The sequence below is a fragment of the Callorhinchus milii genome, unplaced genomic scaffold (assembly GCF_018977255.1).
Source record: "Callorhinchus milii isolate IMCB2004 unplaced genomic scaffold, IMCB_Cmil_1.0 Scaffold2, whole genome shotgun sequence".
In the NCBI taxonomy this organism is placed as follows: Eukaryota; Metazoa; Chordata; class Chondrichthyes; order Chimaeriformes; family Callorhinchidae; genus Callorhinchus; species Callorhinchus milii.
In genome coordinates this window covers 54,639,011-54,656,213 of record NW_024704743.1, presented here as the reverse complement: position 1 = coordinate 54,656,213, position 17,203 = coordinate 54,639,011, and the positions used below count along the sequence as shown (strand labels likewise).

General features: G+C 40.2%; 1 protein-coding gene across 3 annotated transcripts in view; it reads left to right on the top strand.

The window, feature by feature from the left end:
* Positions 1 to 304: 304 nt before the first annotated feature.
* The window catches only part of itgb8 (integrin, beta 8), a 47,619-nt gene continuing 30,720 nt past the window's right edge, over positions 305 to 17,203 (top strand). For all 3 annotated transcript variants that reach the window (XM_007903406.2, XM_007903398.2, XM_007903409.2), the window contains exons 1-8: positions 305 to 399; positions 752 to 837; positions 1,391 to 1,559; positions 7,405 to 7,651; positions 7,833 to 7,998; positions 8,995 to 9,153; positions 12,942 to 13,037; positions 14,907 to 14,996. In XM_007903406.2, coding sequence (XP_007901597.2) covers positions 366 to 399; positions 752 to 837; positions 1,391 to 1,559; positions 7,405 to 7,651; positions 7,833 to 7,998; positions 8,995 to 9,153; positions 12,942 to 13,037; positions 14,907 to 14,996 — 1,047 coding nt within the window. In that variant the 5' untranslated portion in view covers positions 305 to 365. The remainder of the gene's footprint in view (positions 400 to 751; positions 838 to 1,390; positions 1,560 to 7,404; positions 7,652 to 7,832; positions 7,999 to 8,994; positions 9,154 to 12,941; positions 13,038 to 14,906; positions 14,997 to 17,203) is intronic.

The window sequence follows — 17,203 nt, the reverse complement described above, 5'->3', positions numbered from 1 at the left end:
TGTGTGAGTGAGTGAGGGGCTGTGTGTGTGTGTGAGTGAGTGAGTGAGGGGCTGTGTGTGAGTGAGTGAGTGAGTGAGTGAGTGAGGGGCTGTGTGTGTGTGTGAGTGAGTGAGTGAGTGAGGGGCTGGAGGTGCAGTTGGAGGCTTGTGGGTAGTTGCAGCCGCCCTGCGGTGCGGGAGATGCGGGATGGTGCGGCCGGTGGGTGTGCGCCTGTCCGCCGCCCTGCGCTCGGCTCGCACCCTCCGCCCGGAGCCCGACTCTTCACACATGGAGCGGCGGGCGGCGGCGGCGGCGGCGGGTCCCGTTCAGCCCACAGCCCCACCACCTCCCGACCAAGAAGATACTGCTCACCCTCCTGTACTTGATGTCCGGGGCGTTTACAGAAGGCAGCCCAGGGGGTGAGTGTCTGCCATGGCTCCACACACACACACACACACAGACACACACCACCACACGCTTTTGTTGCAGTTTATTGTTTCTTTTTCCAGTTCTTCTTGTTGATAAGGGTCCATTTGCAAACCCCTCTGTCTCCAGATTATACGAAGAATAACTGAAGTGTCCACTCGGGTAACCGTTAGACCAAAGTCGACGAGACACTGATCGACGAGTCATTGCACTTCACAGTAAACCCCCCATGAAATGCCTTAAGATGTTCCCCCGATGTGTACGTTCGCTGTATCAAAATGCAAGTGTTGTTCTTATCATAATACTGTGTTTTTCAGAGTTTCCTTTTGTTTTCCTTCATTCCAGTTCAAAATGCTTGTGCTGCTGGAGAAGCTACAAAGTGCACTGAATGTCTTCTCCTGGGTCCTGAATGTGGATGGTGTTTCCAAGAGGTAGTTGTTTATTGATGTATTGGTGTAAAATGCTTTGTATAGTAAATACAAATTATATATTTTTTTTAAAAAAAAGAAATGGCCCTCTTCCTAAGTGCTCATGAAAAGACAATGATCAGGAACTAAAACGATCAAGTTTATCATTTTAGAAAATGTAAAAGAAAATTAAATATTTCTGCTATTATATTTCTGCTTTTACATTAAGTGCATCAATTAGTTTATTTCCAATAAGACAATATTAAATAGTTGGACAATTGAAATTGACTCCTGTGTCTTGGGTCACTATCCATTGAAATGAGTGAAGGTGTGCCAGAATCAACAAGCAAAGACGAGTGATGATTTGTGTAGGTTTCATATTAATTTACTAACATAGATTGCATGGTAATAATAATAACCCATGTATTTGATACAGCACCTTATCACTTCAAGACATCTCAAAGCACTTCACAAGGTGTACTTTAAAGTTTTACTGTGTATTTTGTGGGCAAAATTGGCACAATTATGTTATGAACACATTGACTTACAAATATTCTGTCTCCGACTAATGATCCAGGATTTCTTAGAAGATCCACTACAGAATACGAGATGTGATTTGGTCACTAATCTAATTCGAAAAGGCTGCAATTCAAATCTTATTGAATTTCCTGTGGCCAAGATTAACATAGAAGAAAGTCAACTTTCGCAACTGGCTCCCAGCAAAGTCTCTTTGCATCTCAGACCAGGTTTGAATCTTAATATCTCCCTTATTAATGTTGAAATCATATTGAGAGATCCACTAAGGAAATGTTTACAGTACTCTGACTGTTTTCCATGTAATTTGGAATCTCTTCGAAGTTTCCATAAATTTGGTTTCCTTTGTTTATTTTAATTTGGTGGAATAATTGCAATTGAGGTGAATAGAAAGCTTATAATAAAAAAAACAGTCTCAGTAAGTACTGTCAATAATGCAATAGTTCTTTCTTTCCATTTAATTGTAAGTTACTCTCTTGGCATTGTACAAGATTTTAAATTCAGTGTTCACTTCTTTCAAAAATACTGTATTGGCATGCATTGCTTGAAAGGGTAGTGCAAGCGGATTCGATTGTCGCTTTCAAAAAGGAGTTGGATATGTACTTGAAAAGAAAAAAATTGCAGGGTTATAGGGTGAGAGCGTAGTGGGACTATTTGGATAGCTCTTTCAAAGAGCTGACACAGACACACACCTCCTTCTCTGCTGTAAGATTCTATGATTCTATGTTCTGTTTTATTATTGATGCTTTACCAGAACAGGTGATTGCACTGACCATAACTAGTAACTGTGAGCTGAATTGATATTGAAATATACTCCCTTAAAAATTGCCATTCAATTTTCAAATGAAAAGACAAGTTGTAACTTGTCACGTCTGGCGTACTCCAGGGCTCTGTCCTTTGCCCTCCCTTCTTTAATATCTACATGTTCCCCCACAGACATGGGGTCAACTTCCATATGTATGTGGATGACACCCAATTCTATCTTTCTGCCTCCACCCTCAACTCCAGGACCACTGCTGTCCTGACAGACTGTCTGTCGGACATCGTCCTGGATGAGGGCAAATTTCCTACAGTTGAATGTGAACAAGACTGAGGCCCTCCTGATTGGCTCACGCCAGTGCCTCAGCACCTCAGGCTCTGGCAGCATCAACCTCCATGGTTGCACACTTCAGCTCACCAAACCAGTCAGGAACCTCGGTGTCTTGTTCGACCCTCAATTGTCTTTTCTTCCCCACATCCAAGCCATGACCCGCTCTGCCTTCCCTCACCTCCGTAACATCGCCCAACTCCGCCACTACCTCACCCCTCAGGCCGCTGAAACTCTTGTTCACGCCTTCATCACCTCCAGGCTCGACTATGCAAATGCCCTGCTTGCCGGCCTTCCCAACTCCTCCCTCCACAGGCTGCAGATAATCCAGAGCTCTGCAGCCCATGCCCTCTCCTGCACCAAACTCTGACCCCATCTCCCCCATTCTCGCCCGACTCAATTGGTTCCCTATCCTTTAGAGGATCCAGTTCAAGATCCTGGTCCTCACCTATAAAGCCCTCCATGGCCTCGCCCCACCCTACCTCTGCGACCTCCTAACCCCCTATCAACCTGCCTGCTCCCTCCGCGCAGCCGGCTACGGCCTGCTCCACATCCCCCAACCCACCTGCCCCACCATTGGCGGGAGAGCCTTCAGCCACTCTATCCCCTACCTCTGGAATTCCATCCCCCAGTCACTCTGCCTCGCCCCCTCCTTAGCCTCCTTCAAGTACCGTCTCAAAACTCTCCTCTTCAGCAATGCCATCAGTCACTCCCCTTCCCCTCCCTTCTCCCTCCCCTTGACCCCAGCTCGGGTCTGAAATGCTGTACACTGTCCAGTGCCTTGGGACATCCGCCCGACGTGAAAGGCGCTACACAAATGTAATGTTGTTGTTGTTGTTGACAGCGTTCCTTAAATATGCCATGCCATGCCCCAACAGATCAAATTCAACATCCTTGTCCTGATATTCCCTCCAGGACCTTCCACCAATCTATCCTTGTGACATCCTATAACCCTACCGATCTAACCTATTAGGGCTTTCGTCCATTCTGCCCCTGGTCTCTGGAACACCCTAATGGAGTCCCTCCAACTCGCCCCCTTCCTGCTTTTAAAGCCTGAGTCAAGACTTACCTCTTTGATCATGTTTTTGGTCATCTTTTTCTCCCCCGTCACCCTCTTCAGCTCTCTTGTCCCCACCTCCCCACCCCCAGCCTCGGGTATGTAGCCAAATTTGTGAAGCGCTTTAAGACGTTGCTGTGAAAGGCGCCATACAAATGTAAATTGTATTGTTTGCTGGATTGAACATTGTGCTCATCGAACTCACATTAGTCAGTGCTGAAGACATTGTCATGTGGAATGTCCATGAGCTGTTTGTTTTTCATTTAACCTCACGACCCCACCAAAATGTAATTGTACATTGTGGTATACAATACATCATTGGCTGGTTATGAGCTTTGAGATGAAGGCACATCCAAGTGACTCTTTACTTATTATTACTGTATTGCTAAATTGCAGTACATGTACTGTGCTATCTCTCAGCCACATCAAGACAGCTGTCCACATTGAAGAAAGGTCACTAATTCTTTGAAAATTCTCATAAACAAAAGAAAAATGAACGCTTCAAAAAAAGTTATAAAAAGTAACAGATTGCAATAAGTAAGTTTCAGTGCAGAGTTTGGGTTTGAAGTGACCTTATCTACCAAGTGGCAACTTGGTTTGAACTCTGTAATTTTTCCCTTGTCCATTTAGGATCAGGCCTTTCATTAGAACCAACGACATCAGGACAATTTTCACATATGCTGTTGTGAAATTGTCTGCTCTGTGGTAAATGTTAAGTGAATTAGCTCAGCTTTCACAGTTAAACATACTGTTTCTGCATCTTCCAAATGGTCCATGCCGATTACTTTTTTCAGAGCTACTTTTACATGTCATTACCTAAACAAGTTAACATAGCCAGAGAATTATGGCATAGGATGTGCTTGCCAACTCTTAATTTATCAGATTGTTATTGTTAGCCCAGTTCAGATAACTGTCAGGTCTTGTACATGTAATATGTAGCTGATGGTACACTGGGCACCAAGAGTACAGAAGGAGGGCACAATAATTAGCCAGAGGCGACTGTGGACTTTATATTTCCAATGGCTTAAAATAAATGGTCATTTTACCTTGTTTATAAATAAAGACGATGCATTTCCCAATTGTCATCTGTCACCTTATAAAACCATAAACTAAGGATCCCCTCAGAACGGTAAGATGTGAGCTTGCATCAGTGGAGTCAATCGAAGTGGCTTTGTCAAAGAAACATGGGACAATAAATGCATCATTCAGGGTCATAATTATAACCGGCGGAAATTATCACATCATCTGACTTTCCACTGCAAAAGATAACCTAGTTAATAAATGGCTGAGGGGGGAACAATTTCTCACCACCCCCCCATCCCCACCCCCACCTTAGTGAAAATGGTAAGGCCCCAAATTGCTTGCGGCAGTCATTGAGCCAGCTTTGGGTTTCCACGTGAGTCAGACCTGGCTAGTCACGGTGGTGGGTTTCTGCATGTGTCAGACAATCGGCTGATCCTAGTGATGGGTTTTCGCGTATGCCAGACATTTAGCTGAGCAAAAGAACAAACAATCCTCTGTGACTAAATGTTTTCTGATCTCATTTTTCACCAGCTTAGCTCTCATGGTAAGATTACTTCAGTATTTTTCAAACCGTAGATGCTACTGGAAGCAAAATAACAAGCTGATTCATTGAGAGTATTAGATTCTTAGGAGTTGTGAGACTGGAAGGTGGATGAAGAATAAAATCATAACTGGAACCTTTGTGCCTCAATACCACATGCATTTGATATAGAATATAATACATTTACAATACAATTTACATTTATATAAAATATACAGTCAATTCTGTGAAGCGCTTTGAGACGTCTGGAAGACGTGATAAGGCGCTATATCAGATGCAAAGATTATTATTATATATAATGCCTTTTACCTCGGGAGGACGTTTCAAAGCGTTTGATACTGCTGGCTGGGCACCCGAGCTGCAGGTGTGAGTTGAAGAGGTTAGGGAGGAGAAAGGTGATCAAAAGTGCAGTCAAAGAGCATATCTTGAGAAGAGAAGTGAATGGAAGTAGTGAAGGGTGAGGGATAGAAGATGAGGGCACTTTGGAGGTGGAAATAACTCAGGTCAGGGGCGGTAGACAAAAATACACACGCCGAGATTAAGATCATGGTATCTGCAGATAATGGCCAGGCTTGCTAGCATGGAGGAGGCAGGGAGGAGGGTAAAAGAGTGTTACAGAGCACTGGAAGTAGCAATCATAATTGAAATTATTTGTTTATTAATTTAGACACAATCCTAAATTGAGTGAGTGAGATGGATTGAGTGAGGGCTTACTAGTGAATGCAACAGCAGCTTGTATTTTTATAGAGCCCCCCACACAAGTAGTGTTTTGGAGCACTCAAAAAATAATGAAAAAGAATAAAAAGGAATCCCGAGAAAAATAAAAAAAGTACTTGGCCTTTGTTTTTATAATCCCACTGGATGTGATGTCATGGAACAATTTTTCTGCAGGTCATTCTGGACTGCACTGCTCCTCTTCCCGTCTGTTCTGATCAATAGATCCTGACCACCATCCTCCTTATATCTCTGGACATAGGAATTTGCATGGTGGGATGAATGGAATTCTCAGTTTAGTTTGGCTACTCATAATCACGTTGATGGGTTTCCACATATTTCCACACCCGGCTGATCAAAAAATATATGCATCTCTGTCCTGCACCTTCTAAAGCTTATAAAGCTGGAAAGGTTTATAAGACAGGACAGACTGCAAAGTGCATCCTGTAGGTGATAATTTCTCAAATGAAGTGTTTACTAATTTAAGTCCAAATACAATTACAATCCTTTTTTAAATACTCTTTTTAGTGGAATCCTGTTACGCTATCTCATCAATAATACACAAATTGAAACCAGAGTGGAACTCCCGCTGTCCATACCAGAATTAGCAGATGATCTGATCAGACACCTGTCACAGCTGACATAATAATAAGAATAATCTCTGCATTTGATACAGCGACTTTTTCACATCATTGAGATGTCTCACAGCACTTCACAGAATATGCTGTAAACTGGATTGACTACTTTTTGGGTGAAAGGTGACAACCACTTGTCCCACAAACATTCACCAATTTTATTTGGGGGGCTTGTTGGCCAGGACACAGGGAGAAACTTGCTTCTCTTTTTGAATAGTACCATGAGATCTTTAACGCCCACCTGAACAGGCAGACAGAACTTCGGTTTAATGTTTCATCCAAAGGATGGCGCCTCCGGCAATTCAATATACCCCCAGCACTGCATTGTAGTGCTTTGGCAATGTGATTCCAAGTCCCGACATGGGGCTTGAACCCACAACCTTCTGACTCAGACGAAAGAGTGCTATGACTGAACCAGGCTGACACACAATATAGTTTTCTTGGCCACTTGGCTATTGACCCATGTTTCACAGTGGGATAGTGACAGGTGCAACAGTAGACTTCTTTTCAAGTAGAATTTGCTTCTGTCACTTTAATTGAAATGAAGAGCAGGAGAGGCCCTGCAATGAGGTGGAGTTTTGTGATGGAACAGCAGCTCACAAATAAAGTAAAAGTAGCTTCCTTTTGTTTCCAACAAGAATCAAAATTAAAACCATGAATATATTGGGTTCAAAATTGCATATCACTTTCTGTTACTTCATAATTGCCAGAGAAATTAAGGAACACCCTATTGACTGGAAACTGACAAGCTTAAGACTGAACAAAATAATGTCTTTATCATCTTTAATTTATTTTTAGTTTAGCAAGAGATTAAACAAATTACCAATTTTCATTATTGGGGGGGATTGTTGCTAGGACACCAAGAGAAACTCACTCCTCTTTTTGAATAGTTACATAGGATCTTTAACATCCACCAGGTGGATGGGATCTCAGTTTAAGGTCTTATCCGAAGGACCGGATTATTGACTTAATCATTGTACGTGATTATTTTTTTTCTCAGGTACTGAGGCAAGCTTCATTCTGAAGGTTCAGCGACTTGATGATTATCCTCTCGATCTCTACCATCTGGTTGATACTTCAGCATCGATGGTGGCCAATCTGGAAAGGTTAAACTCTGTGGGATATTCTTTGTCACAAAAGATGGCTACATTTTCCAGCAATTTCCAATTTGGGTTTGGATCGTTTGTTGACAAGCCTGTTTCTCCATTCATTAACATTCAGCCAGACAAACTTGTCAATCCATGCAGGTACAATACAAAATAAATTTAGGTTTATAAAACGCCTTTCAGAGGACATCCCAAGGCGCTTACCTGCCCAAGGCAGGTAAGGCGTTGGGGACAATCTATACATCCATTGTCATTTTTTCCCCTTTTTTATTTTATGTAAAAAATAACCAAAATACTTTTACTTTTTTCTTTTTCATGACAGTAATTATGAAACATTTTGCCTGCCAGCACACGGGTTTATAAATGTATTACCATTGACTGAAAACATTAGAGAATTCACAAAGGCTGTTGAAGAACACATTATTTCTGGAAATGAGGACACACCAGAGGGAGTATTGGATGCTATGCTCCAAGTTGCAGTTTGTGAGGTGAGCTTTGTTCTAAAAAACAAGATAACAGCTGCAGTGCTGTAGAGGCACAACATATTTTGTACCTGAGAAACATTGGATCTGATTCTCTGCTGCTCAATACATTTTGGCAGCTTGACAGGATGAACTGATAATGTGGGAACTCTTGTAATGAGTGCATTTATCAACCAAAAGAGAATCATCCATTCTCAGAAATAGTTTATATATACAAGCTTGTTTACATTCAGTTCATGTTACCATTTTAAAATTCTGGCTTGTTTATAAAAGGATTCCCAGAAGTCACAGTGGAAATCACCTAAATTTCTGACTTATGTTCACCCTCATGAAAAATAACTGGATCAATGTTTGTATTAACTTCTTCCCCAGGACGTTGAAAAACGTCTTGCCTCAGACCAAAAATATGGTCCACAACAAAGCTTTGCTCCCTCTCATCCGTGAATCTTCTACTTCAGGATTATATTGGAGTGCAACAATAACCCCAGACTCCTCTTCTACACCATCATCCATCTCCTTTGCACACTCTCCCATGCTCTCAAAATCCTTGCCTCCACCTTTAAATGTGAGGATTGTAGACTTACTGGTGTTCAAAATCGACAAGATCCACTCACCTGCCTTTGTTTGCACTAACTCTCCCCTTAACTCTCCCCCACCACCTCCATTTCTCACCTTGAATGAGCCAGAAGGCAGACGGTTGCATGCTCAAGCCCAACATCAGGATTTTGAGCTCATGATGCTGTATTGTCGGAATGCTGTGCTTTAGATGAGATGTTAAACCAAGGTCTCATCAATTTGTTCAGATGGACCTTAAATATCCCAAGACACTAAAAATGGAATAATGAGTATCGTTTTTGTTTGCAGATAATGTTTTTTTGCTTCAAGATTAAGATTCATCTTCGGCCTGAGTTCTGAGATGAATGTTCAATGGATCAATATTTATTTGACTATTTTAGTTTATTTTTGGTAGTTTTCTTAGTGTAACATTTTTCTTTGTCTCAGAATCATATAGGATGGCGTAAGGAAGCAAAACGCCTGCTTCTGATGATAACTGATCAGATATCTCACCTGGCACTTGACAGCAAACTGGGTGGGATTGTACTGCCTAATGACGGAAACTGCCATTTAAAGAACAATATCTACACTCATTCAACTATTATGGTAAAGTACTAAAATATCTTTAACGTATCAACTCAGATACGTGTTCCTTGGTCTAAATGTTACTGATTACCTTTTTTTTCAAAATAAGCTACTTGAAGAGGTAGTGTTCTAGTATCAATTAATCGATACAATACAGAAAAATTTCCATTTATATAGTGGCTTTCATGTTGGGAGGACATCTCAAGGCACTCAACACTGCTGCTGGCTGGGGTTAGAAGCTGAAGGGAGTGGGAGATTTGATCTGTGTTACATAAGAAATGCAAGATGAAAAACACCAAGATCCATCTAGTTCGCCTTCTACTTTCCTGGCAGTCGCATGCACTTATGTCCCAAACTACCTATATACTATATCCCATAATGTTATTTTCTAAAAGCAAACTAACTAATCTGTGTTTGAAAGAATCAATAATTCCTGCTTCAACCGTCTCCCAGGGGAGCCAGTTCCACAGTGTTGTATTGAATTTCCTAATTGATGAGCCTACAGCGCAAAAAACTGTTCCCAATTTGGTCCTGAATTGGTGAAAGATGTCTCAGATAGGCTACAAAGCAGTTGTTGGAAACGTAAATTCCCTTGGGCTTTAAAATGTTGTGATTTTTTAATAAGGAGTGCAAACGGGGACTCTTTCCAGTTAACCAGAAATAGGTCACTCCGATCCATTGGTAGTTTTTGACCACATTTTCGGTCACCTTTTTCCCTATTCCTGCCCTCATCTGCTTTCCTCTTCCCCAGGTCAAGCTCCCAGCCAGTTTTGTGAAACGCTTTGAGATAGCCTCCCGATGTGAAAGTCACTATATCAATGTAAATTGTAGTTATTGGAACTCTGTTAGCTTCTGTCAGTAACTTTTCTTGTTAGTAACTTCTGGTTACCAGAACCAATCCCAATTTACTACTCGTGGGTAATTAGAAATTGCCACATTTTAGGTCCAAGTGATGGTTCATGTTCTGCTCCATTTACTGAGGGCAATAAATCTGTTTTTTGCATTCATCTATATGTGTGCATTACAAGACTCACAAAATGCACACTTTACAATATATTCTGTGAAGAGCTTTGAGACATCTCAATGACGTGATATTAGGCGTTATATCAAATGTAAGGATGATTATTCTAATTAGATTTAGCAACCAGAGATGGAGAATCACAATCATTAATGGGCTTTAATTTCAGAATCAAAGAAAATTAAATTACTGGTGGCAGTAGCACCAAAAATAAACATTGAGTCTATGGATCATTGCCCAACGCAGAATCCCTCATTTTACAATTGTTGCACAGAATGCTGCACATATGTGGCTAAAAATAATTTACTGGCTAATTTGTTTTGTTATATAACCTAAACAAAAGCATCAAAGTAAAAATATTATGAGATTGATTATCAATTTGCAGAATTAACATTGTACGACTGAGATTCTTTGCATTATCTGGCAACCATGGAACAATTAGCCAAATCTAGTCAAATAGCTGTCTGATGGATTGTTGAACACATTTGCAGGATATTGTTCATTTTAATGCTCTGATAGTTGGAACCGCGCTTAAACCATATGATTGTATTGCATTTGGATGCTGTGGCACTTGCTTATTAGAGTTCTTTGCCCAAGTATGATTTTCAGCAGCCTCTCACTGTAAAGCGATGAGAGGAGTAAAATTCCACCTGGCTCTAGATTTACTTTAGGTTGAAAGTTCAGAATTTAGCAAATTGTTGAATTGGGTGTTAACTTTGAAGCTGGATTTCTACAGCCACATTTTTGAAGATCAGCTTCAAAGTTAAGATTGAATTTAGCAAACTGCCAATTGTTGCACAGTCTGAAATGCTACATGAAGAGATAAAGTTTAATGCCTGATATCCCTTGATACTCTTAATAAAAAAAATCCTTGGATTTGATATAGCTCCTCATCACGTCTTCTAGACATCTCTAAGCGATTCACAGAATATATTGTAAATTGAATTGACTGTATATTTTGTGGGAGAAACGCAACAGCCAATTGCGCACAGCAATATCCCACAAATAGTTGTGGATTGAGTGACCAAATTACTATTATTGATAATTCTTTTAAGGGATTATTACCCCCAGAAAAGCAATCCTCCAATCGACTAACAACCGGGTTCCTATTTACTGCTAGGTAAACAGAGGCCTGTGGAGTAAGGAAACTTAACCAACGTTTCGCCCTGCTTGGAAATCAAACTCAGGTCCACTTGCTTGAGAGACGAGTGCTCTTACCCTAAGCTGCAGGACTGCACTATCCACCTCAGTCTTGAAAATTTGAATAGATCCAGCATCCCCAGCTTTTTGGGAGAAAAAGTTCCAGATTTCCACTATCCTTTGCATGAAAACATTCTTCTGGTTTCACTCCTGAATGGCCGAGCTATAATTTGAAGTTTATGCCCTCTTGTTTTGGATTCCCCCATCAGAGGAAATAGTTTCTCTGTAGCTACCCTATCACATCCATTTATTTTCTGAATTGATGTTCACATTCACTTACTTTTCAACAGGGTCATTGTATAGCAATCACAGACACATTTTGGGGGAAAAATTCTAGATATACTTTATGTAGCATTTCAGAACATTTGACAAATTTGGCAAATTCTTAAATACAGCCTTAATTTTCTTTTATGAACCACAGAAAACAGACTCCAAATTAAGACTAAATGAAACAATTTGCCAAATTCTGGATGCCCTAAAATGTTACATACATTTCTCCTCAGAAATGTTCTTAGTCTTATCTTTAAAACCATTCTCTTAAAAAGTAAGATTGTGCAGAATTATGCAAAATTCTTACATTTAGGCTTAATTTGGAAGCTGTTTTTCTCCAATTCTCAAGAGAACTAACCAGTGGTGTTCCATAACAGAGACATTTGTTTTGAAAGCGTAAATCAATAGTGAACCAATTGCTTTCCTGGAAGTCTGTTTCACAAAACTTTAACATGTGGTGGAAAAAATCCTTCTTGTTTTGCTTGAGGCTTGTTAACTTTAAACTCATGTCCCTGGTGGGAAAGCACAAAGAGGAACTGTGAATAAAGGTCCTAGATTAATGCTAATCTGTCAGCAGTAGTTTATTTAAATGTCAAACTTTCCTCGGACTTTGATGACCTCCAAATGTCACAAACAGTGGGCATGTTTGAATGTCTGGTACTGACTGCTCACCCCAACTCAAATCTGGAAGTACAAGACAGGCAGCCACTATATCTCATGTTTTAGCCGTAAGAAAGTTTAAGTTGTGCAGCATGTTGGAAAAGTTCAGGTTTAATTTGGAAGCTGGTTTTCCATAGTTCATGAACAAAATGCAAGAAAGGATTAATAACAACAACTTGTATTTATATTTCCTTCTTTACGTAGAATAATGTTTCGGAGTGTATTGTAGTAACAGTGCTGGATACCAAGCAGGGAGGGTGGGGGAAGAGAGAGGTGACCATAGGCATGGACAAAGCGGTAGAGTTTGAGTTATTTTATCCTGTAAAAATCTAGCTTCCAGTATGAGATGGTTCTAACAGTGAATTTTAGGCTGTTTACTAAAATTCTGCACAGTCTTAAATTTTACGACAATGGTTTTAAGACTAAGAACATAACTCTATTTTTCTTGGATTCACTTTCTTTCATGAAAAGTGTACTTTTAAAGCTGTAACTTATTTATGGATGAAGAAAGCCCCAATGATAACTGGTTGGAGACAGCCCATTTCGGATCATCCTTCCAGGCCATTTCTTACATTACGTTACAGACTACTATTTTGCCATTTGGGTTGATTTTCATTGAAGATTCAAGTGTTATGTATATTTGTGTTCTGACTACCAATAGGAACATCCATCTGTAGGTCTGCTGGTGGATAAACTGCTGGAAAATAATATTCATGTCATTTTTGCAGTTCAGGGATCACGCATCACATGGTACAAGGTAAGATTTGCATGTTTGATAAACAATTTAATGTCACATTTATGATAATCCTGCATTTGATATAGTGCCTTTCACAGCAGGAGAATATCTCAAAGCATTTCACAGGATTTACTGGCGGACAGGGCAGCCAATTTGCACATAGCTATGTCCTAGAAATAGCCATGAAATGAATGATCAATATTATCCGGGGCATTGTTGGCTAGGATTCTAGGAAAAACTCACTTCTCTTTTCAAATAGTGCCATGGGATGATTGATGTCCACCTGAACAGATAGCCAGAACCTTGGTTTAACAACTCATCTAAAGAATGGCATCTCCAACAATACAGCATGACCCAAGCAATGTATTGTTTGCAAATTTGAGTAATTTTGTTAAACACAGTAAACTGGAATTGTTGCAGACCATTGTTAAAAGGCAGAAGCAGAGTATGTAAAAGAAGCTAATAGAAGACTAAAAATGAAATAATTTTTGTGCTAAGAATAATGAACAGTTTATCTGTTGAGCATCAATATCATTTTAATCTGCTGCCGATGTTTGGCACTTGAAATGATAAACTCTGTGCTGCTACACCAGCTAAAGTACACATTTAGGGTGATCCTTTGGGACTGAAAATAAGAATGGAATGTTTGGTGAGGCTGTTTCTCATTCCCTCTTTGCAACCAAAGAAAAATAGAAAAATATTTGTGTGTCTTTTGCTGTTCGTGGAGCTTGATTGGAAAGTGCATGATACAACTTAGGCTTTTGAGATTGAAGAGCGATATGTAGCATTAGATCTCTACATCCAAGAATGCTTCTCCTTTTCATAGGAAATCTTTGGTTATCTTTTTTCTTTCCTATTGTTCTTTATTTGGTGGATTCTGCTATTAGGTTCTTGTCCTTTCAATTCTATATTGTACTGTAGTTGTAAGATGCAATGTGGGTCCCCTCCCTCCGCTCCGTTCTGCATCATGTCCCCCGCCTTGCCCACCCCACCATTGGCTGGCAGGCCTTCAGCCACTCTGCCGCCACCCTTTGGAACTCCATCCCGCACTCCCTCCGCCTCACCCCCTCCTTTGCCTCCTTCAAGACCTATCTCAAGACCCTCCTCTTCAACTGTGCTTTCGATCACCCTCCTTCCCCCACTGCTCTCCACCCTCCCCAATCCCGACACTCAGCTCGGGTCTGAAACACTGACTGTCCAGCACCTTGGGACGTCTTCCCGACGTGAAAGGCTCTACACAGATGTAATTTTGTTGTGGGTCTGTAAAGGATTTCCTGACTCCCATGAGTTTTGTGGCTCAAAACAGTAGAAAAGATCACAATTCAGGATCAGATAAATATCCTTCTGCTAATTTGGCCCACCCTTCCACAATACAAAACCATCAAGCTGTTTCTTAAATGAGTGGAATGTATTGGCGTGAGCTTCACAATCCATTTTTTTGATTTTAACAAAATTTTAATTGAAGCATTTTATAAAGTTCAACAGGCTGGAGTGTACAGACATTTTCAGCAAATATGGTTTGAGAGAAATGTTCAAGTGTGAAATGTTTGTCCTGTACATTGGCCCATGGGCATATTCAATGTTGAAGTCTTGAAATCAGAAATATTAGATCACAGGACTAGAGATGAAATGTAAGATTTCTTGATTTATTTCAATAAGGTAAGACATAAGATCAAATGCAAGGATTATTAAAATCACAAGATTTTAAATTAGTTGTATTAGTTGGACTAGCAGTCTAATCAGCCAGACATTAGTTGAGGCAGAACAATTGAACAGCTTAATTTTTACAAAGCTTATTTATTGTTTTTTAATATATTAATTGAGCAAACTTAATCAGCTTGCTTTGAAATGACTGAATATAAACAACTTCTTCACTTTATTTCTTTAAAGGATCTTATTCCGTTGATGCCAGGGGTAGTTGCAAAGCAGCTGAATTCAGAATTATCCAATCTCTCCGAGTTGGTAGCAGATGCCTATCAGGTATAGAAATTATTTTTGCTGTCACTTTTTCACCTGTCTACAATGTTGATCTCATCCTTCCGAATATTGACCCACCTAACACCGCATTACAGCATCAAGCTGTATTTTTTTCTAAATGAATCCAATGTGTACGGATGAATGAAAGTAATAACTAATAAGTAATAACAATCAGCAATTGCGCAAAAGTTTACAAATGTATTAGCCTAAACAACCCTCCCTATGTATTGCCTGCTGTGTGAGGAAAACCTTCTTGGTGTCTGTCTTAAACTTGCTCTTCCCAAGCCTGTGCCCTCTTATCCTCTTTTGATATATCTATAAGCATTATTCAGAACTTCTCGTTCCCATTAAGTAGTTTATATTCACCTATAATGTCCCCTCTGAGTCATCTCACTTAGTTTCATGTTTTATTCCTTGTTGCTCATCTATCTAAAACTAGGGATCAGCCTTGTTGCTTTGCTTTTACTGGTTGGTCAACACTTCTATCACAGTGACCAAAAATGAATGTACTGTTCAATTTCAGCATGACTTCTGAGGAATTGAACTCAATAGATTGAGCAACATAACCCAGCACCCTCTTCACTTTGTTTAATGCTGCCTCACACAGTCTCGATTTGGTGAGCAACAAATCACCCTTAGGTCTCTTTCAACTTCTCCTTGGAAGTTCCATACCATTCATGAAATATACTTGCCTCCTATTTTTAGTTTCAATATGCAGCACATTAAACTTGCCTGTAATGAAAACGAACATTTAAACACTTCCCTTGTCAACCAAGAGCCGGGTGGGTGAATCTTTGATTTTCCTTTTACAGGCTAACTATGGCTGACAAATTTATTGACCAACAGAAAATTACTCCTCTGCGGGTGACAAGCAGCAGTGCTTTTCTGTTCTTGGATCATAATTGACCCAATGATGATCCTGACCTTTCCCACACTAGTACTTTGCCTTACCAACACTTGGTATTTCTAAGACCTTGTAAACTGCTTCCTTGGCCTTTTTTTTGGTGTGTCTTGAATTCTTGAAGGCTTTAAGTGGACCAGATGTAAAGAGCAGTCAGTTTAACTTTTCCATACAAGCTATTTCTGTGACATTGATGTGGTTTTTTTTCAGTCAAACTAAACATTCCACTGCTTGATGAGATGTTGGTGTATATTAAACTTTGTGTGTGGGTTAGAGATCTCACTATAGACTGACTGCCTGTAGCACAATGGGTGGAAATTTGTCGTACAGTGATTGATTATGATAATTTTCACTAGTAATAATTATTATCATCACATAACACAAATTTATCCCCCTATATTTAAACTTAGTCACTTGTTGAAGTTGACATCAACTTCCTGTTCCAGTTGAACATGAAGTGAAGTTAATAATAATAATAATAATCCTTGCATTTGATATAGCGCTTTTCACGTCAGGAGGACTTCCCAAAGCGCTTCACAGAACACACCATAAAGTGAATTGACTGTATATTTGTGTGCGAACGCGTCAGCCAATTGCGCACAGTAATGTCCTACAAACAGTCGTGGTTTGAAAATGACCAATTTATTATTGTTTTTGGTTTTGGAGGGATTATTATTAGGCGTGTGGAGTAAGGAAACTTGCCCAAGGTTTCGCCCTGCCTGGAATTGAACTCAGGTCTCTCGCTTGCAAAGCGAGTGCTCTAACCACTGAGCTACAGGACTCCACAAGTTGATGATAACTCATTTTAGCAGGAGAGCCAGCACAGGAGCGAGTCACCTGGCTGTGTGGACACCAGTCAAACCCGCCCTTGTGTATTGTTAGAGGGTGGGTTGGGACTGTATGGATTCTGATAATATTTCTGCGAAATGCCCCAGATTAATATTGAAAAACAAAAGGAGCACTGCTTGGTGGAGAAACCTTGGAAGCAGGTTGCTCAAAAAACACACCAATAGTTTATTCTGTCCACCCAGGATATTTACATAGCTGAAACTGTAAGGCATCTGTTTTTCTTTATTTTAATTTGTGCCTCTTTAAGTTGATAAAATGTGGTTGGTGCACAAAGGAATTAGCCCTTATCTCTGCTGCTTGGTTAGTTTATTTGGCTGTTGATAGGTATTAGTGGGAAAGGTTTACGGTTAACTAAATTGTAGCCACTTGAAAGTTTTTTTTCCCCCCCAAGAAAATGTTCTGTTTTGGAACAAAAGCATTTACGTTTCAGTCATTCTACAGATTTCATACCAGAACTGGC